General features: G+C 45.1%; 1 protein-coding gene across 1 annotated transcript in view; it reads left to right on the forward strand.

The window, feature by feature from the left end:
* Positions 1–10345, forward strand: part of LOC113448734 (myosin-7) — a 51135-nt gene extending 40790 nt beyond the window's left edge. Inside the window, 13 exon segments of the mRNA XM_087918188.1 lie at positions 80–198; positions 298–494; positions 1237–1420; positions 2500–2665; positions 2745–2869; positions 3899–4114; positions 4116–4208; positions 4878–5081; positions 5768–5893; positions 7237–7512; positions 8168–8263; positions 9278–9412; positions 10157–10345. Of these exon segments, the coding sequence (XP_087774314.1) occupies positions 80–198; positions 298–494; positions 1237–1420; positions 2500–2665; positions 2745–2869; positions 3899–4114; positions 4116–4208; positions 4878–5081; positions 5768–5893; positions 7237–7512; positions 8168–8263; positions 9278–9412; positions 10157–10180 (1961 nt within the window). The 3' untranslated portion in view covers positions 10181–10345.
* The last annotated feature ends 12069 nt before the right edge of the window (positions 10346–22414 follow it).

Here is a 22414-nt window from a genome sequence, read left to right on the forward strand (position 1 = left end):
CTACCTACCTGTAACCAACTTCCACCACTGACCAAATCTTCTGGTGAGACCTTCGATCATCCTTGTTTTTTTATTCCAGGTGAATTGTCCCGCCAGTTGGATGAGAAGGAAGCTTTGATCAGCCAGCTGACTCGAGGGAAGTTGACATATACCCAACAGTTAGAAGATCTGAAGAGGCAACTTGAGGAAGAAGCGAAGGCAGGGGACACACGGAGGCTGAGGGTCACGAGGGAGATGGAGCTAGCTAGGCCAAGGACAGGACACTGACATTGCATGTCCATTTTTCTCCACCTCTAGGCCAAGAATGCTTTGGCCCACGCGCTGCAGTCCGCCCGCCACGACTGTGACCTTCTGAGGGAACAGTATGAGGAAGAAACAGAGGCCAAAGCTGAGCTCCAGCGTTCACTCTCCAAGGCCAACTCTGAGGTGGCCCAGTGGAGAACCAAGTATGAAACCGATGCTATCCAGAGAACGGAGGAGCTGGAGGAGGCCAAGTGAGTGCCTCTATCACCTTCATCCATGTCCCCTGAGAAGAACCCTCACCTGAGTGGTCTTCTCCTCATCCTGATTTTCCTCCTCGTCCCTCTCCAACTCATTTTGTCCCTCTACATCCAAGATGGCTTCCTTCCACCCCATCCTTCCTTCCTCACTTTCACTTTCCCTCAGAAGCTGGTTAGTTTTGAGTTGACCCATACATGCTAAAACGGTGGAATTTGAATCCCAAGGGCGGGATTCAAAAATCCCAACAACCAGTTCTCGCCCCAGTTACTGGGTGGGCGTGGCCATAGTGGGTGTGGCCTACCAGAACTTCCAGGAGGGCTGTTTTTTCGCCTTCCTCGGTGTGGAGGCTTCCCTCGGGCCTCTGGGAGGGTGAAAATGGGCTCCTCTGGGCTCCGGAACAAGCCCGTTTCTGGACTTCCAGAACTTCCAATTCGGCTGTTTTTCGCCCTCCCAGAGTGTCCACGCAGACCTTGCACTTACCTTCATCCAAAACAGGCCGCGTGGAGATTCCTGGGAGAGTTGAGGCGGGGTGGGTGGGGCCAGCCGGTCGGTTCAACTACCAGTTCAGCAAACCAGATGTAAATTTAACACCCGGTTCGTCCGAACCAGCCCGAACGAGCTGAATCCTACCCCTGAACTTACCTCCCAGTTTAACCTGGGTGTCCCATCCCGGATGACGTCTTCATAGCTTTGAGGGTGGGGCCGACTCATTGGGACGTCTTCTCACCTAATCAGGAAGAAGCTGGCTCAGCGGCTGCAGGAGGCGGAGGAAGCCGTGGAGGCGGTAAACGCCAAGTGTTCGTCGCTGGAGAAGACCAAACACCGCCTGCAGAACGAGATTGAAGATCTGATGGTGGATGTGGAGCGCTCGAACGCGGCCGCAGCTGCCCTGGACAAGAAGCAAAGGAACTTTGACAAAGTATGTTGGGGAGCATGGGAGAAAAAGAGCAGAGCATTCTGGGTGGGGGAATCTTATGATGTGGGAATTCTCCAACTCTTCGGGGAGGAGACGGGACCACAGGTTGTCCTCGATGTACGACCACAATTGAAAACCACTTGCCAAGCATCTGAATTTTGGTCAAGGGATGCCACAACGTGAAAAACGTTCATCAGTCAATTTTTTCAGAGCTCTTGTTACTTCAAATGGTCCCTAAATGAACTGTTGTAAATCAAGGACTACCTGTATTCAGATGGTCCTCAACTTACGAATGGTCATTTAACAACTATTCAAAGTTACAACCAACCCCAGAAAAAGGACTTGCGACCCAGATCCGATGTTCCAATGATCCCTCCTCCAACCCCACCGTCACATGACTTTGGATAGTCCACTCTGGAATTTTTCACATTCTAATTGCATCCAAGTGACCACATGTGTCTCCAAGGTGTTTAGAACCTACAAATCTAGGACCATGGCTAGCAACTCTTCCAGGTATCACAACGATCAACTTAACTTACTTCTTCTTGTCCTCCTCCTCCTCCTCCTCCTCCTCTTGCTTCCTCTTCCTCCTCCTCCTTCTTTTCATTCTTCTGATTCTACTTCTTCCTTCCTCCTCCTCTTCTTTCTCCTCCTCCTCATTCTTTTTATTCTTCTTGTCCTCCTCCTCCTCCTCTTCCTCCTCCTTCCTCCTCTTTCTCCTTCTTTTCATTCTTCTGATTCTACTTCTTCCTTCCTTCCTCCTCCTCTTCTTTCTCTTCCTCCTCATTCTTTTTATTCTTCTGATCCTTCTCCTTCCTCCTCCTCCTCTCCATTTCATCCTCCTCCTTCTTTTCATTCTTCTGATTCTTCTTCTTCCTTCCTTCCTTCCTTCCTCCTCCTCTTCTTTCTTCTCCTCCTCATTCTTTTTATTCTTCTTGTCCTCCTCCTCCTTCTCCTCCTCCTTCCTCCTCCTTCTCCTCTTCTTCTCCTCCTCCTCCTCCTCCTTTTCATTCTTCTGATTCTACTTCTTCCTTCCTTTCTTCCTCCTCCTCTTCCTCCTCCTCCTCTTCTCTCCTCCCCAGATCTTGTCAGAGTGGAAGCAGAAGTATGAGGAGTCCCAAACCGAGCTGGAGTCATCTCAGAAAGAAGCCAGGTCTCTCAGCACGGAGCTCTTCAAGCTGAAGAACGCCTATGAGGAATCTCTGGAACATCTGGAGACCATCAAGAGGGAGAACAAGAACTTGCAAGGTGGGTTGGCGTCCTTCACGTTCAGAGCCCCCTTATTTCTAGGTTCTGCTTCCAACATTTTCTTCTCTTTTTCATACAGAGGAGATTTCAGATCTCACCGAGCAGCTCGGAAGCACCGGCAAAACCATCCATGAACTTGAGAAGGCACGGAAGAGTCTGGAGGCTGAGAAGATGGAGCTGCAGTCCGCTCTTGAAGAAGCTGAGGTGAGAAGTCCTCTTGGCTGTGAAAAACCAGCGCCCTCAACTCAGGTTCTCCACCATTTTGTTTTCTGTTGAGTTCCTCCCAGGCTTCAGGAGGACCTTCAGAATGTGGGTAAAGAACTCAACATGGCGGCCAAAACAACATGGTGCTTTCTAGATGCCATTTCTTCTTGCCTTCAGAAATAGGAAGTGACCTCCAAGGTCCCTTCCAGCTCTATCCTGATTGATCGATAGTCAAGGACTGGAAACTTAACCAGGATTAAACAATGGTGTTTATGTTATTAAAAAAATTACCATACCATAGATAGCTCCATCTGTGTGGGGACTGAGTTCCATTCATAGGATACAGGCAGTCCTCAAGTTATGGCCAAAATTGAGCCCAAAATTTATGTTGCTAAGTGAGCCCGTTGTTAAGTGAGTTTGACCCCATTTTACAATCTTTCTTGCCACAGTTGTTAAGTGAATCGCTACAGGTTGTTAAGTTAGCCACAAATCGCGAAGTAAACCTGGCTTCCCCATTGACTTTGGTTTGTGGAAGGTCGCTAAAGGGAGATCAGTCACGTGACCCTGGGATATTGCAATTGTCATAAATACAACTTAGTTGCCGAGTGTCTGAATTTTGATCGCGTGAAGATGGGGACGTTGCAACAGTCGTAAGTGTGAAAAACGGTCACGCTTCATTTTTTCCAGTGCTGTTGTAATTTGGAATGGTCACTAAATGAAATGTTGTAAGTGGAGGACTACTTGAATTTTAGTTTCTTCATTGGAAATAGGGGTGGCAATATTTGGGGGCACTGGAAACTTCGAGAACTTGGTCGATGGAGATAGAATTGCCGCTGTGATAGAATTGCCTTCTCACAAAATGGCAGCCACGATGATCCGGAAGAGACGGAGCTTTCTGGAGGCGACACATTGCTATCCCGAGTTTCTGTCGGTATCACGGTCACCATGTTGGCTACCCAGGATCTAAGGATTCTCTCTGCTGTCTTCTTCTCTCTCTCTCTCCTGTCCAACCTTTCCTGAAACCTAAAGGCCTCTCTGGAACACGAGGAAGGCAAGATCCTCCGAGCTCAGCTGGAGTTCAACCAGATCAAGGCCGAAATCGAGCGCAAGCTGGCCGAGAAGGACGAGGAGATGGAGCAGGCCAAGCGGAATCACCTGAGGACGGTGGACTCGCTCCAAGCTTCCCTGGATGCCGAGACCCGCAGCCGCAACGAGGCCCTGAGGGTCAAGAAGAAGATGGAGGGCTTACCTCAACGAGATGGAGATCCAGCTCAGCCATGCCAACCGCATAGCAGCCGAAGCCCAGAAGCAAGTGAAATCTTTGCAAGGCTACCTGAAGGTACAGCCTGGATGTTGGTCTGGAGGAGGACCTTCCTTCCTTCCTTCCTTCCTTCCTTCCTTCCTTCCTTCCTTCCTTCCTTCCTTCCTCTCCTTTCCTCCCTCACTTCTTTCCCCCCTTCCTCCCTCCTTCCTTCCTTCCTTTCCTTCCCTCCCTCACTTCCTTCCTTCCATCTTCCTTCCTTTTTTCTTCCCTCCCTCCCTCCTCTTTCCATCCATCCCTTCTTTTCCTTCTTTCTTTCTTTCCTTCCTCCCTCCCTTCTTTACTTTCTCCCTTGCATCACACAATGATTCTTTGTGATTCGCAGCTTTCTTGCTTTCTTTCCTATCTTCTCAGTTACTTCCTTCCTTTCCTCTTCTCCTTCCTTCCTCCTTTCCTTTTTTCCTCTCTTTCTCTCTCCTCTTCTCCTTCCTTCCTTCCTCTCTACTTTCCTCCCTCCCTTCCACCCTCCCCTCCTCCCATCTCTCTCCCTTCTTTTTTTCCCTTCCTTCCTTCCTTCCATCCATTCATCCACCTTCCTTCCATCCTTCCTTCCTTCCTTCCTTCCTTCCTTCCTTCCTTCCTTCCTTCCTTCCTTCCTTCCTTCCTTCCTTCCATTCATCCATCTCCAGCATGACTCCATTTCAGCTTTTCCTTTGCTCACTCCACCTGTCCTTCTCCTTTTTCTAGGACACTCACATACAGCTGGACGACGCAGTCCGGGCCAATGAAGACCTGAAGGAAAACATTGCCATCGTAGAGCGAAGGAACAACCTGCTCCAGGCTGAGCTGGAGGAGTTGCGGGCCATGGTGGAGCAGACGGAGCGGGCCCGGAAACTGGCGGAACAGGAACTCATTGAAACCAGTGAAAGAGTCCAGCTCCTTCACACCCAGGTAAGGGGGAACCGAAAGCCAAGAAACAAACTCAGCCTCAGGGGCTGTGAGCAGCCAAGAGAGTCCTGCTTTCATGAAATTATTTCCACTATCTTACATTCCAGAAATTAAAAACATCTGTTGAATTCTTCTCTTTTCTTCTCTTAACTTCTTCCTTTCTTTTTTTCTCTTCTCTTCTCCTCTCCTTTCTTCTTAACTTCTCCCTTCCTTTCTCTCTCTTTTCTTTTCCTCCTCTCCCTTTTAACTTCTCCCTTTCTTTTTCTTTCTCTTCTCCTTTCCTTTTTAACTTCTTCCTTTCTTTTTATCTTCTCTTCTCTGCTCCTCCTCTCCTCTCCTCTCCCTTTTCTTCTCTTCTTCCTTTCTTTTTCTCTCTTCTCCTCTCCCCTTTTTCTCCCTTTCTTTTTCTCTCTCCCCTCTCCTCTCTTTTCTTCTCTTCCTTTCTTTTTCTCTCTTTCTCTCCTCTCCTCCGCCCTACTCTCCTACTTCTCCCTCTACTTCTCCTTCTTTCCTTTGTTTCTTTCCTTCTTTCCTTCTTTCCTCCCTCCCTCCCTCCTTTCTTTCTCTCTTTACTTCCTCCCTCCTTCTCTCCTCCCCTCCTTCCTTTCTTCCTTGTTTCCTTCCTTCTCCTTCCTTCTTTCCTTCTCTTCTTCTCTCTTTCCTTCCTTCTCCCTTCCTCCTCTCCGCAGAATACCAGCCTTATCAACCAGAAAAAGAAGATGGAGTCTGACCTTTCCCAGCTGCAAACAGAGGTGGAAGATGCCATTCAGGAGTGCAGAAATGCTGAAGAGAAGGCTAAGAAAGCCATCACAGATGTAAGTGAAACTTTCAGCACGTCTATCTTTCCAAGCAAGCACTAATTCCAACAAGAGGCTATTTAGAAAGCATTGTTTCTGGGCTGAAACTATCCAAGTGACCAGCAGATGGCAGCAAAAGGGAGATTTCTGTCTCTCTTTACTGCCATCTCCTGGTCACTTCAACGCTTGCAAACCCAACCTGGTATCAGATAACAGAAACAGGAGCGGTTGATTTGGAACAGATGTCTTCATTGTGCACAGGGATTTATTATTTCTAAATTAATGTCATGCTTTCTTTGATAGCTATTGTTAATTCAGGAAGGATTGTCGGTCCTGTCTTGAGATCAACTCCCAAGGCAGCCCTTCCTTTAATGTCCAAGAATAGTTTATGACCTTCAGATAAAATCTTTGCTTTCTTTGTGGAAAAACAAAAGCTAAAAAGATGGAATTCACTTCTACCACTGAGGAAAGGGGCTCTGCTGTCCCTCTTCCACACATTACCCTCCAGCCCACTTCTCTTCCTTACACCATAAAGCTGGTTTAGAAGATCCTGTGAGGAAGGAAGAGGACAAAAGTTATGTGTAAAAAAGAAAGCAAGGCTGACCATGGAGCGTCTTGTGAGGCAGGATCTCCCCTCTTCTCTGTAACAATCCGAAGTCCATGAATTGAGACACATCAATAGGTTCTCCTTTGGAGTGGTGCGGTGGCCTAGAGGTAAAACTCCCGTCTCACGATCAGGAGGCTGTGAGTTCGATCCTAGGTAGAGGCAGATTTTTCTGTCTCTGGGCACAATGAGAATATATCTGCTGAACAAAACTCCGCATTGGGGACAGGAAGGGCATCCGGCCAGTAAACACTCGGCTCCGTTCAGTTGCCCAGATTCCACCCCACAAGGGATTATGGGGGTCATTAAATGAAGATGAACAGGTTCTCCTTTGCTTGGGTCCACCATCCCACTGGAGGACAGAGCCATCCTGGGTCAAAAGGAGGACCCCAATCGTAATCTTCACATTAATAAGGAGGCTAGGATAAATTCTTGGAAGGAGTAAAGATATGAGAGGTCTTCCCAACCCAAAGTCTCCTCCTTCTATCTGGCGGACATGTTTCTCTATTGTCCTCTTGAATGGGGCAGGTGTCCATGATGACTGAGGAGCTTGATTCACTTAACCACAATGAGTAATAAGACTGAAATGAGACACATCTCCAGGTCGCCCTTTGCTCTGGTCCACCACGAGCATCAAAAGAGGACCTGTGATGTTGACATGAATAATTAGAATGTGTATTTAGGACTGATTTCCCAATTAACGCAAAGAGTGAAGCCTGGCGGACATCTTTTTCTCTCGTCCTCTTGAACGGGGCAGGCGGCCATGATGGCGGAGGAGCTGAAGAAGGAGCAGGACACCAGCGCCCACCTGGAGAGGATGAAGAAGAACATGGAGCAGACCATCAAGGACCTCCAGATGCGTCTGGACGAAGCGGAGCAGCTGGCCCTCAAGGGCGGCAAGAAGCAGCTTCAGAAACTGGAGGCCCGAGTGCGAGAACTGGAGAATGAGCTGGAAGGGGAGCAGAAACGCAGCGCGGAGAACGTCAAAGGGATGCGCAAGTGTGAGAGACGCATCAAGGAGCTCACCTACCAGGTGAGGAGATGCAGGTTAACCTGACCGGGACAACCCGGATTCGGAAGGTTTTGTGTGGCTGGATGGATCGATTGTGGTGACTTCAACAAAGCTTTTGAGGCACTCTTCTAAAATGGGTGGGATGAGGAATTTGGGGTTGGTTGGATGGATTGAACCCCATTTCCTCCCAAAATCTTATAAAACATAACCCTTTTGTACATCCGAAACAAATTCCATGAGGCAAAAAAAATACTCTAGAATTGAGTTTCCTCAACTTTGGGTACTTTAAGACGGGGGGACTTCAACTCCCAGAATTCCAGAATACTCTAGAATAGCGTTTCCTCAACCTTGGGTACTTTACAACGGGTGGACTTCAACTCCCAGAATTCCCCAGCCAATCAATTGAAGTCCACCCACCTTAAGGTACCCAACGGTGAGAAACAATACTGTAGATTCGGAACCTCATCTAGGCTAGAATGTAACCATGGTTTAGAGAAGGATTTCCTTTTTAAAAAAATGCCATTTTTTTTTCAATTTCGCAAATGCTTCCCAAATAATTAAGAGCTCGTGACGCGACCTAAGAGGTGATCTTACTTAAATTCGGTGATATAAACCAACTTTTTGCTGCAGTCAAACAAACCATCATCTCTCCATCTTGTTCTCTTCCGGTTCCTAGACCGAGGAGGATCGCAAGAATCTGATCCGTCTGCAAGACCTGGTTGACAAGCTCCAGTTGAAGGTGAAGGCTTACAAGAGGCAAGCCGAGGAGGCGGTAAGTAGCATCCATCTTTCTGTCCTTCTTCAGACTATCCTGGTTTATCACTCACCCTAGTTTATTTAGCCCATCTCAGGATGGAGAATTTCACCATCCTTTCCCATCTCTGAATATCAACGGTTACCTCAATCGTGGTGACCTATCAGGACCCTCACCCAAACCTTCTCTCTCAGCTCCTCAACATTAGTCCATTGTCCTCGACTTACGATCTCTTTGCGACAAGGTCATTAAGTGAGTCGCGCCGGATTTTTTTGATCTTTTAAGCCAACCACATGGTCATTAAGTGAGTCTGGCTTTCCCTGTTGATTAAATGATGATCACATTTGTAAATACCTGCCTATTTGCCAAATACCCAAATTGTGATCATGTGATACGGGGGACACCGAGGCAATACGAATCAGAACAGAGCTGGAAGGGACCTTGGAGGTCTTCTAGTCCAGCCCCCTGCTCAAGCAGGAGACCCTCTAACATTTCGGACAACGGACTGTCCAATTTCTCCTTAAAAACCTCCAAGTGATGAAGCCCCCGCAAGCTTTTTCAGATATTGTGGGTGCGACAATCACGTCCACAACGTGCAGAGTTGTAAATGGGAGAAAAGTCACTTTTTTTCAGCCCAGCTGTAACGTCGGTCATTAAACAAATGCTTGTACATCGAGGAATTTTTAACCCAAAATCATATTGGAAGCGCTTATATAGACAGCTGTAAATATGCTGTATGTCAATAGCCAAGGACCCGAATAAAAAAAAAATCAAAAAAAATCATGTGGTGGTCATAAGTGTGAGGACTGGTCGTAAGTGTGAGGACTGGTTGAAAATCGCTTTCCCCCCCCCCGGCACCTTTGTGACTTCAAACGGCTTTTAAGCAAACGGTCAAGGACTACCTGTCACGTGACAGACGTTTTGAATGGGGATTGGATCCCGATTTGTCTGGAGAAACACGTAGTAGCGGGAGCTCCTCGGAGGCGACAGTTCTCCGTAATTTTCAACGCATCCCTTCTCGGTTCTCCTCAGGAGGAGCAAGCCAACAGCAACTTGGGCAAATTCCGGAAGGTCCAGCATGAGTTGGACGAAGCCGAGGAGAGGGCGGACATCGCAGAGTCCCAGGTCAACAAGCTGAGGGCCAAAAGTCGTGACATTGGGGTGAAGGTAAGGACCTACCCTTAAGACTAACCCTAGCCCAAATTCTATCGCTACTCCTATTCCTAAGCCTAGCTTAACTCTACTCCTAACTCTACTCCTAAGCCTATCCCCAATCCCTACCTTTAACCCTACCCCTAATCCTACTCTTACTCCTACCCCTAACTTTGCCCCTACTTTAACCCTACTCCTACACCTAACCTTAACTCTATTTTTACTCCTACTCCTACCCCTAACTCTGTCCCTACCCCTTCCTTAACCCTACTACCTCTAACCTTAACTCTACTCCTACCCTACCCCTAAACTTAACCCTACTTGTACTCCTACCCCTAATTCTACCCCTACCCTTACCTTAATCCTACCCTTACCTCTAACTTTAACCCTACCCCTAACTTTAGCCCTGCTTTTACTTCTACTCCTACACCTGACTCTACACCTTCCTTAATCCTACTTCTGCCTCTAACCTTTACTCCTTACTCTACCTGTAGCCTTAACCCTAGTCTACTCCTACCCTAACTCTACCCTTACCCCTATCTTGCCCTATCTTACCTCTACCCCTACCCCTAACTTTAACCTTACCCCTAATCTTAGCCCTACTCCTAACTTTAGCCATAATCCTTCTCCTACCCCTACCCCTTCCCCTACCCCTACTCCAACTCTAACCCTAGCCCTTTCCACATTCCTGCCCACAACGCTAACCCAACTCAATCGTTTCCTTCCATCCTTTCTCACTTTTCTTCCTTTCTTCCCCAGCCGAAAGGTTTGTACGAGGAGTAACTCCTTCGAAGACCAGATGGCCAGCTCTCCAAGAGACACCCCCCCCCACGCACCCCCACCCCCCCCAGACCTAAAAGGCCCTGGGAAAACCTCTCCCCCATCTCCTGCGCTCTGTATATCAGCATTGCCCTCTTCTCCAAGGTAGAATAAAAATGATGAAACAGATGGTTTGTTTATTTATTTAATTTTGTATCTAAGGCGGGACTAGAACTCACCATCTCCTGGTGATTGGCCCCAAGTCACCCAGCTGGCTTTCAGGCCTAAGGTGGAACTAGAATTCACCATCTCCTGGAGTCAGGCGATATCCCCTTTTGCGACCTTCTGACAAGCAAAGTCAACAGGGAAGCCAGATTCACTTAACGACCGGATTACTGACTTAAGAACTGCAGAGATTCACTAAGCAATGGCAGCAAGAAAGGTCACACAATGGGGTAAAACGCCCGGGTAGAACCACATTCACTTCGCAACCATGTTATTAAGCTAACAACCGCGGCGATTCACTTAACAACAGCGGCAGGAAAAGCCGTCAAAAGGTGCAGAGCTCCCTTAACAAACATGTCGAGTTAGGCAGAGAAACTTTGGTCGTAGGTCGCAGTCATAAGGCGAGGACTGCCTGGATAAAAGCTGACCATGGCAGGATTTCTTCCTAGTACACTCTGAACAGACACGAAAAAAGAAACTTGCGATCTTTTTTGACTACTTTAAAGCGGGCTTAACCCCAAATTTCTTCCTAGCAAATTCTGAACAGACAAAAAGAAAGAAAGAAAGAAAGAGAGAGAGAGAGAGAGAGAGAGAGAGAGAGAGAGAGAGAGAGAGAGAGAGAGAAAGAAAGAAAGAAAGAAAGATGGATGCAACCTTTTTTGACAACATTAAACCCACATTTTTCAACCCTGGGCACTTTTATGAGGTGTGGACTTCAACTCCCAGAATTCCCCAGGAGCCATTCCTTCCCTGAGAGAAACACAGACTTTGCTTTTTCTTTCTTTTTAAATGTGTCCATTTTAGCCCTTCTTTAGGTCGGTGCCAGGTTGGGGGAATAAGGCCCTGGAAACTGGCTGCCAGGCCGCATTTGCAGATGGAGACAGGGGTGTGTTGCCTGCTAAGCAGAAAGCTGCTTAAAATATGCATATGTGCAAATGAGATAAGACCAAACCTGATTAGGGATCACAAAGCATTAAAGTCTCGATACACAAGGAGATTAGGAAAGATCAAAGCACACGCCAGGGTCCAGATTAGACTGTCTGAGGCTGGATTTCTAGATTAAGCTGATTTAATAGGTCGACACTATTAAAACGGGCTTTAGGAGGGGCAGGGTCGTGCGTGGCTATTGATAGATCTTTTTAATTAATTAAATGAAGGGGGGGAAAGAATATATCAAACGGGCTTTTTTCCGAACAGATCTACTGAATCCCCCTGACAGAGCCAAGAAATTCAGCCAGGGATATTTGGGGCTGGAAAAAAAAAATGACAGAAAAGTCCTTTTCTGAATTTTGCTACAATGCTGGGCTTTTCTGGTCCTGCATTAGGAGAAAGTGAGCCAAGAGATGCTCAGCTCGAGTAAGCGAGTCAAGCCGCAGCCTGCGAGAGAAGGCAAATGTAAAGTGATTTGCCTCATCTGCCTCCCTTTTTCCTCCTATGTCTCTTCCACCACATGGGAAATTAAACGTAATGCTTTCTTTTGTTTTATATATCCTCTCATTGATATCTTGATCTCAAAGCCCTCAAGTCGAGTTTTCAAGAGAGAACAGACAATTTCCTAAAAAACCTAAAATCATCATCTTTTAACGACTGCGGGGTGGAGTCTGGGCAATTGAATTGAGCTAGCAGAGTGTTTTAAGGGCAGGATGCCTTTCCTGTCACCAATGCGGAGTTTTGTTCCTGAAAATCCTATAATAACTGCACTAAAATGTTTCCGGTAGTTTTATATACTGCTGATCCAAAGGGAGAGAAAGGGTGATGTGGAGGAGATGTTTTTGAGCATACAGGGTGATCGTGTGCTGCAGATTTGTCAAAAGAAAACACAAAATGGCCACTTTGATGATGCTATAACCAAGTCTGTCTCTTTTTAAAAAATCTTTTTTTTACATCTTTTTAATATTTCTCCTGCTGTTGGAAGGGGGGCTTCAAACAATACCATGCATTTCCTGTGGCCTGGTTCTCACAACCTCCTCAGTGTAGAGAAAAGTCAAGATTTACACTTAGGCAAGAAAAACCAAAAGTACACATACAGACTGGGTGAAACCAGGCTTAATAGCAGTATCTGTGAGAGGGATTTTTCTGCCTAAGCAGGGAGTTCGACTAGAAGATCTCGAAGGTCCCTTTCAACTCTGTTATTTTATTCTACTCTACTCTATTTTAACAGATCGTGGAGTCTTAGTGCAAAACCAGCAAAATATGAGCCAGCAGTGTGCGGCAGCAGCAAAAAAAGCTAATGCAATCCTAAACTGCATTAATAGAGGGATACAATCAAGATCAATATGCTGTAAAGCCTTAGTAAGGCCACACCTAGAGTACTGCATCCAGTTTTGGTCACCACACTTATAAAAAGAGATGTTGAGACTCTAAAAAGAAGTGCATAGAAGAGCAACCAGGATGATGAGGGGACCAGAGGATAAAACATACAATGAATGGTTACAAGAACTGAGCCTGGCTAGTCTAGTGGAGCGAAGGACCAGGGGAGACAGGATAGCAGTCTTCCAATATTTGAGGGGCTGCCACAGAGAGGAGGGAGGGGGGTCAAGCTATTTTCCAAAGCACCCGAAGGCCAGACAAGAAACAATGGATGGAAACTGAATGAGGAGAGATTCACCCTGGAAATAAGGAGAAATTTTCTGATAGCGAGAACGATCAACTGATGGAGCAGAGGTTTCCTTCAGAAGTTGTGGGAGCTTCATCCCTGGAGGCTTTCAAGAAAAGACTGGACTGCCCATCTGTCAGAAATGGTGTAGGGTCTCCTGCTTGGGTGGGGGGTTGGACTAGATGACCTACAAGTTCCCTTCAGACTCTGTTCATCTGTTAATCTGCCCCTCCATGGGGCAGCTTCTGCCTATTTAATGGGAACTGTTAAAAGACGATGCCAGCAAAGTTTCCACAGAGGCAGAGACTCAACAGGGCACTTTCAGAAGCTCAGTTTTATCCGCCCACCTGTCTAAGCACTGAATTAACGATGGGACAAGAGGCTTTGGGTCCAGCAGGTGCACCAAATCTTTGGAGACTTTAAAGGGGTTTGGAGGGATGGAGAGGAAAATAACCCAGTTAAACTTGCAAGATTCGTTTTTCTCGCCACGTACGTGTATTGTATACATCCAAACTACGGTAGATTGTGTTGTTTCTCGGTGTCATATATGTGGGTATATACACATAATTTTGTATTTGTTTATTTATTTTGTCATGTTCACGTAGTGTATATTGCAGGTGGGTGACCCTTTGAGAACTGTAGGCAATGAAATTTTACTTTAATGTATGCCAATCAATGTACATTCAAAGTGACAATAAAGTTATTGTACTCTTTTATTCTGTTCTATTCTATTTCTATATTCTATATTTCTATATTCTAATTCTAATTCTATATTCTATTATATTCTATTTTATTCTACCCTACCCTACCCTATCCTATCCTATTATTCTTATTCTCTTCTATTTCTATTTCTATTTCTATTTCTATATTTCTATTTCTATATTTCTATTTCTATATTCTATTCTAATTCTATATTCTATTTTATTCTATCCTAACCTATCCTATCCTATTATTCTTATTCTCTTCAATTTCTATATTCTATTCTATTTCTATATTCTATTCTATTCTATTCTATTCTATTCTATTCTATTCTATTCTATTCTATTCTATTTTATTCTATTCTATTCTATTCTATTCTATTCTATTTTATTCTATCCTATCCTATTCTTATTCTCTTCGATTTCTATTTCTATATTCTACTCTATTTTATTGTATTCCATTTTACTATTCTATTCTATTTCTATATTCTATTCTATTCTATTCTATTCTATTCTATTCTATTCTATTCTATTCTATTCTATTTTTATTTCTATATTCTATTTTATTATTCCATTTCTATATTCTCTTCAAGATTGCATTCCTGTCTTGATTTTTTTGACCTCCTTGCAGAAGTCCCAGCGTGGATGGGCAAAGCTGAAGTGAAGTGTTAGCACTGCTTTATAAAGCCTTAGTAAGACCACACCTAGAGTACTGCATCCAGTTTTAGTTACCCCGCTATAAAAAAAGAGGTTGAGACTCTAGAAAAAATGCAGAGAAGAGGAACCAGGATTGATGAGGGGACTAGAGACTAAAACATACGATGAACGGTTGCAGGAACTGGGCCTGGCTAGTCTAGTGAAGAGAAGAGAAGGACCAGGGGAGACAGGAGAGCAATGTTCTAATATCTAAGGGCCTGCCCCAAAGAAGTGGGAGTCAAGCTATTCTATGAAGCCCCTGAAGGCAGGACAAGAAGCAACAGATGGAAACTAATCAAAGAGAAAAGCAACCTGGAATTAAGGAGAAACTTCCTAACAGTGAGGACAATTAATCAGTAGAACGACTTGCTTCCAGACACTATGGATGCTCCATCCCTGGAGGTTTTTAAGAAGACACTGGACAACCGCTTGTCTAAAATGGAATAGGATTCCTGCTTGAGGAGAGAGTTGAACCCTTCTTCCTTACGGCACCCCCTCAGATATTGGAAGACTGCTCTCGTGTCACCCCTAGTCTTTCTTTTCCTTAAGCTAGACTTATCCAATTCCTGCAACCATTTTTCATAAGTTTTAGCCTCCGGTCCCTTAATCATCTTTGTGGTTCTTCTCTGCACTCTTTCCAGAATCTCAATATCTTTTTTTCTTTCATGGCGACCAAAACTGGATGCAATACTCCAAGTATGCCAAGATATTATAAAGTGGTTCTAACGCTTTGCCTGATTTGATGCAGAATAGGTCACGTACCCCAAACATCCCACCACCCAAGAACACGGAATTCAAGTCAAACTGATTCAAGTCCAGTCTGATTCTATTGCATATCTATTCCCCTGAGCACCTGAAGGCAGGACAAGAACCAAAGGATGGAAACTCCTCAAGGAGAGAAGCCATCTAGAACTAAGGAGAAATTTCCTGACAGTGAGGACGAGGGAGGGAGAGAGAGAGAGAGAGAGAGAGAGAGAAAGAGAGAGGGAGAGAGGGAGGGAAGAAGGTTTGTAGAGGGGATGAAATTTGAAGAAGGAACATCAGCTACTGAGATGAAAGCAAAACAAGAAACAATGAAGGGAAACTCATCAGGGAGAGAAGCAACCTACAACTAAGGAGAAATTTCCTAACAGTGAGAACGCTGGGAGAATAAGGGAGAGAGGGAGGGAGAAAGGGAGAGAAGGAGAAGGAGAGAGAGAGAGAGAGAGAGAGAGAGAGAGAGAGAGAGAGAGAGACAGACAGACAGACAGACAGACCTGGAAACTATATCAACCAGTTGTAGATGCTGAGGTAAAAAAAAAATCACAGATGGGTGGCTGAGCAGAAGCTAGAGAGAAAGAGAGAGAGAGAGAGTTTGTAGAGGGGATGAAGCTTGAAGGAGAAACATCAGCAAGCAGGACAAGAAACAATGGATGGAAACTCTAGAACTAAGGAGAAATTTCCTAGAAGTAAGAGCAATTCATCAGTGGAACAACTTGCCTCCCGAAGGAAGTTTTGGGTGCTCCAACACTGGAAGTTTTAAAGAAAAAGTCTGAAATGATATAGAGTCTCCTGCTTGAGCAGTGGGTTGGACTAGAAGACCTCCAGGGTCCCTTCCAACTCTGTGATTCTGTTACTCTGTCACGTTGCGCAGGCTCATTTACACACACACACACACACACACACACACACACACACACACACACGTTTCCCCAAACCCACCAGAATGTCTCGCCTCTTTCAGGATAACAGTTGTTTCAGTATCCACTTTATACTGACTAAGTGGACTTTATGTTCAAGGAACCGAGCCAATTTCTCCCCCCCCAGCAGCGTCTCTACCCGGCCAGTTTCAGCCCGAACAAAAGACACCCAGCTGCCAGATCTTTAATTGCCACGACAACACACACACACACACACACACACAGCCACCCCCCACCCTGCTCCAGCTATTCCTTAATTCTTTTTGTCTCGATATAGAAAGGATGAGATTCCAGGACGGCAGCCAAAAGTGGAAAGCTGTCAGCAGCAGCTGAGTGTCTATTGAGATATTTCCCAGAGCGACAGAATGTCACATTCTCACATTCCGAGTTTGAGTGGGTTCCTCACCATTTCCCCCCACCCCGTCCCCACCAGTTCTTCCAACTCATCCTCTGGACCACAGACATTGTCCTGAGGAATTTAACAGCACGGCAAAGATACGGCTATCCTCCCCGTGTTGGATAAATTGAGAATAAGAATAATAACAAGAGTTGGAAGGGACCTTGTAGGTCATCTAGTCCAACCCCCTGCTCGAGCAGGAGACCGTATACCGTATCTGGCAGGTGGCACTCCGATCTCTTCTTGAAAGCTTCCAGTGACAAAGCTCCCACAACATCAGAACTCTCCTCACAAACAAGAAAGATGAAGACTAGACGTTCTTGAAACACACTCCTAAATCCCTCACATCAGAACTCTCTTCTCAAACAAGATGAAGTCTAGATATTCTCAAAATGTGCTCCTAAATTCCTCACAGAAGGAGAAAATCTAGATGTTCTCTGAAATTTGTCACATGAGAAGTATCTTCTCAAGAAGGAGAAAGTTTAGATGTTTTTCAAACATGTTCCTAAACTCCTCACATCAGAACTCTCTTCTCAAACAAGAAAGACAAAGACTGATGTTCTTCAAAAGTGCTCCAAAACCCTTCAAATTCAGAAGTATCTTCTAAAACAAGAAAGACAGAGTCTAGATGTCCTCCAAACATGCTCTTCAAACCCTCAACCAATGGCCGTGGATGATGGAAGTTGTGATGGAAGAGACTGGTCCCCCCACCCCCCAAAAAGGAGTTCAGGACAGCTATTTCTTCTCAACTCTTATTTGAGAAAGAATAACAGAATCAGAGTTGGAAAGGGTCATCTAGTCCAACCCCCCCTGCCCAAACAGCAGACCCTACACCATTTCTGACAGATGACTGTCCAGTCTCTTCTTGAAAGCTTCCAGAGATGAAGCTCCCACAACTTCAGAAGGCAACTTCTGTTCCATTACTTGATTATTTGCTTGATTGTTTGATTATTTCCATTGGTTGATTATTATTTGGGGGCTTGTAGAGTTGTAATTGCAGGAATGTTCTTATCTTGGATGGCAAACCTCAGATAAAGAATGTTTCCAAGCAAATACAACTCAGGCAAACAAAGTCACTAATCTAAAGGAGGATTAGAGAGAGGAAGTAAACATGTGTTAGACTTTAACTAGAGATAATTAATTGTATTAATTGCTATGCTAAACAGTAATGAAAGTTAAGCAATAACCAAAGTTAACCAATGTTGGAGGATTACTAAAAATGTGTATAAATGCAAGACTAGACTCCAATAAAGTTCATCATGATTCAGTTGATCATGATCAAGCAACTCAACTGCCTCGTCATTACAACAGGGGCTCCCAACTTGAGTTGTTCAACCAAGCTCTGTGGATACTCTTGCAAGGTGTAGAAGTAAATTTAGCCTATGTTCAGGGATACTCTTGTTTTCCTGTAGTAAGACTACATCCACTTTTGATCACCGTACTATAAAACAGATGTTGAGACACTAGAAAGAGTGTAGAGAAGAGCAACAAAGATGATAAGGGGAGTGGAGGATAAAACATACGAAGAACTGTTTTAGGAATTGGGTATGTCTAGTTTAATGAAGTGACATGGTAGCAGTCTTCCAATATCTGAGGGGCTGCCACAAAGAAGAAGAGGTCCACCTATTCTCCAAATGTCCTGAAGGCAGAACAAGAAGCAATGGACGGAAACTAACCAAGAAGAGAAGCAACCTAGAATGAAGGAGAAATTTCCTGACAGTGAGGACAATCAACCAATGGAACAACTTGCCTTCAGACGTTGTGGAGGCTTTTAAGAAGAGATTGAACAGCCACTTGCCTGGAAGGGTATAGGAGGTTTTCTCCAAATATTCCTCTGATATTCTCTTATTTTTTCTCAAGGAGAATTCCCTAAATGAGAAGTGAGATGGAATACCTGTCCTGGACTTCTTTTGGGGGGACCAACCTCTTCCATGAAAACCTCTTCCATCATCCATGGCATTCGTTGGGAGTTTGAAGAGCACGTTTGGAGAACATCCAATTTTTCCCCTTCTTGTTTGAGAAGATAGTTCTCATGTGAGGAATTTAGGACCCTATTGGGAGAATATCTAGTCTGCATCTTTCTTGTTTGAGAAGAGAGTGCTGGGGTGAGGATTTTAGAAACATCTTTGGAGCACATCTAAACTGTCCTCTTGTTTGAGAAGATAGTTCTGGTGTGAGGAATTTAGGAACATGTTTGAAGAACATCTAGACTTCTAGGAACTGGGCCTTGCTAGTCCAGTGAAGAGAAGGACCAGGGGAGACATGATAGCAGTGCTCCAGTACTTGAGGGGCTGCCACAGAGAGGAGGGAGTCAAGCTATTTTCCAAAGCACCTGAAGGCCAGACAAGGAACAATGGATGGAAACTGAACAAGGAGAGATTCAGCCTGGAAATAAGGAGACATTTTCTGACAGCGAGAACAATCAACCGATGGAGCAGAGGTTTCCTTCAGAAGTTGTGGGAGCTTCATCCCTGGAGGCTTTCAAGAAAAGACTGGACTGCCCATCTGTCAGAAATGGTGTAGGGTCTCCTGCTTGGGCAGAGGGTTGGACTAGATGACCTACAAGATCCCTTCCAACTCTGTTAAATCTATAATCTTCTTGTGTGAGAAGATGCTTCTGATGGTTCAGAAGGGCCACATATTGGACCAGGCAACGAACCACAATCTACCAACACATCTGAGTGCATGAGGCAGGAGAACACTGGAGCCATCAATCGTGGGTCTTGACCTAAAGCTATTGCCCAGGTTATCCTGCCTGAACAAAAGCTTTTTCCTCCTTTTTTCATGGACCAGAGTTTGGGCTCCAGTCACTTCAACAAGTATTTGGCAACCTTAAGTTATGTGGATTTGAATTCCCAGAATTCCCCAGCCAGTATGGGGAATGTTTTTAAAACATATTCTGGGTAGCAAAAATTTGCAATTTTTTTTCCTCTTAGTTTTGATGGTAACCACAAACAAGAACATACAATTACCACAAACGCAGCTCTTCTCCTTCTCTTTCCTTGGCTAACACATTAGCTGGATGCACCTGTCGACCTCGCTGTGCAATTCACCTTTTTGTGCATTTACAATAGATTTATATCTGGTCATTTCCACTGACCAGATTAGCGAAGGACGTGATGGGCAAAACCATGCAAGACATGCAAAAAAAAAATTTTTTTTTAACCCCAACGATTCTAACTGAACTAACTTAAATTTGAACCATGGAATGCAAATCCAACTCACCTGCATGGATCTCCTCCACAGTGAGGGCTAGAAACTTATCCTTTTGTACAAAGGACAGCGGCATCCTCAGGACTCGCGGCGACACAGGTTCACAACATGTGAAACACTGTTGCAGTGTGAATTTTCTCCTAAAAAACCCACCGCATCTCATTTTCTCCACCGATGCACGTGTTTTCTTTCCAAGTTGTTCCTACCACAAAAGGGAGAAAGTTTTAGAAAAAGACTGGCTTAGTGTAACAAACAAAGGAGGTGTTAATCTCTCAACGTTGCCAAAACTTCGGTCCTGCCCTTCCAACCACCATGTTAATTCCACCCCTGGGTTTATCCCAGCTCCCGACACCTGTCTCATTCTCCATTCCTCTCTCAGTGGTCAACAAGAGCAGCTGAGATCCAAAGACCACAGGAGGTGAGGTGCAGGGTTTCAAGGCCGAGCTAATTCCAGCTCCCCGTTACCAGCTCAGTCTGCCCTCGCGAGACCCTCTCCCCTCAAACAACCTGCTTAGTGTCACTTCTTTGCAACCTGCTGAGATGCCCAAGGTCAGGAGTAAGGCCTACCAGTTGACCACAGCCAACGGCAAATCTGGAGATGGGGAAGAAGGCCAAGCCAACAGGTTGACCACAGCCAACCCCAAGGTCAAAAATGGGGAAGGGGAGGTGTCATCTGATTGAGATATCTCATTCAGACCTAAGTTAAGAGGTGGGGAAGAAAGTGAAGTCAACTAGTTGATTATAGCTAGCTAAAAAATCAAAGATGGAGAATAGGTTGAACCCAACTGGTTGATCACAGCTGGTCCCAAGATCAAAGGTGAAAGTGAGACCAACTGGTTGACCACAGCCAGCCCCAATGTTAGAGATGGGGAATGGAGTGAGGTCAACTGGTTGATCCCAGCCAGCCCCAAAGTCAAAGATAGGAAGAGGGTGAAGTCAGTTGGTTGACCACAGCCAGTCCCAAGGTCAAAGATAGAGAAGGGGAGGTGACATCTGTTTGACTACAACAAGACTCAATGTTGGAGATGGGGAAGAGAGTGAGGTCAACTGGTTGATCCTAGTCAGTTCCAAGGTCAAAGATGGAAAGAGGGAGATATAATCTGATTGACCACAGCCAGACCCAAGGTCAGAGGTGGGGAAGAGAGTGAAGTCAACAGATTGACCATAGCCAGCTTCAAGGTCAAAGATGGGGAAGAAGCCAAAGATAGAAGAGGGTGGTTGACCCCAGCCAACCTCAAGGTTGAAGATGCAGAAGAGTGAGGCCAACAGGTAAGCCACAGCCAGCCCTGACATTAGAGATGGGGAAGAGGGTGAGTCAACTGGTTGACCCAGCCAGCCTCAAGGTCAGAAATGGGAAGAAGGTGAAGCCAGCTGGTTGAATACAGCCAGGCTCAAGGTCAAAGATGGGAAAGAGAATGAGGCCAACTGGTTGACCATAGCCATCCCCAAGGTCAAAGATGGAGAGGAGAGTGAGAGCAATTGGTTGACCACAGCCAGCCCCAATGTCAGTGATGGGAAGAGGGTAAGGGAATTGGTTGAGCACAACCAGCCTCAAGGTAAAAGATGGACATTAGAGTGATGTCATCTGGTTGACTATAGCCAGCCCCAAGTTTCTCACTTGTTTGGGGAGATGTGTGTGTGAAAAACCTGAAGGTGGAAAAATGTAACATAAATGCCTTGCCTAAGACCCCAATCCAACAAACCCTCTTTTATGAGGGTCAAACCACTCCTACTCCTGAGTAACTGAGTAGAAAGAAATTTGCTTAAGGAAATTGACTGGAAAAGCTACGAGTATAGTAAGTAGTGGTAGTTACTACTAGTAGTAAGTGGTTACTGCTAATAGTAAGTGGTTACTACTAATAGCAAGTAGTAGTATTTATATTTGCTCTGCATGTCCTCAGAGGCATGTTTTTTAAAAAGGTGCTGCAGGATGGCATGCTTCTTGCTGCCATTTTGACTTTTTTGACACACACACCCTGTTGGGACACCTCTGGATCTCTGCCTCTGCCGACAGAGCTGGATCTTTTCAAAATAGATTTTTCCAAACAAGGCAATAAATAAATGAATTCTAAATCCAAGCATCAGATTGTAAGATCATGTTTACTGACAAGAATATATCTGATCTACCCTGGGGGCACAAGGAGAATGAAAAGACAATTACAACCATAATTATCTACCACCCACTCTGTTCTTTCTCTGAAAGTCCAGCCTCTAACAAACAAGGGAAGGGAGGAATATCATTCTTATTTGATTATTTTTTTTTAATTTAGGAACTTTAAGAGGGCTGGACTTCAACTCCCAGAATTCCCTAGCCAGCTGTCTGGGGAATTCTAGGAGTTGAAGTTCAGCCCTCTTAAAGTTCCTAAATTGTGTTTAATAATTAGATTTTTTTTGACTGTTTACCTCACTGCCTTTCTTCGAATACTTCAAGGGGTACATAAGATTCAAAAACAGCAGAATATTAAGGATGTGGCAGCCGTCAAAACGACCCCACTTCAAACCACATTAACCAACTCAATAGATACTCAAACAAGCCTGTGAGTTTTGAATCCACCTAAATCAGTGATTCTCTGACAGGCCGAGACTAAGAGACATGGATTTCAAACTTCCAGAAAGAGGGGGGGGGCTGGCTGGGGAATTCTGGGAGTTGAAGTCCGCACCTCTTGTGTATTTATTTATTTATTTATTGGCCCCAAAGTCCTTTCACCCACCTTGATTTGCGCCCAAGACTCTTTAATACACCAGTATCCATCT

The sequence above is a fragment of the Pseudonaja textilis genome, chromosome Z, assembly GCF_049901715.1.
Source record: "Pseudonaja textilis isolate UNSWEBS1 chromosome Z, rPseTex1.2, whole genome shotgun sequence".
Classification (NCBI taxonomy): Eukaryota; Metazoa; Chordata; class Lepidosauria; order Squamata; family Elapidae; genus Pseudonaja; species Pseudonaja textilis.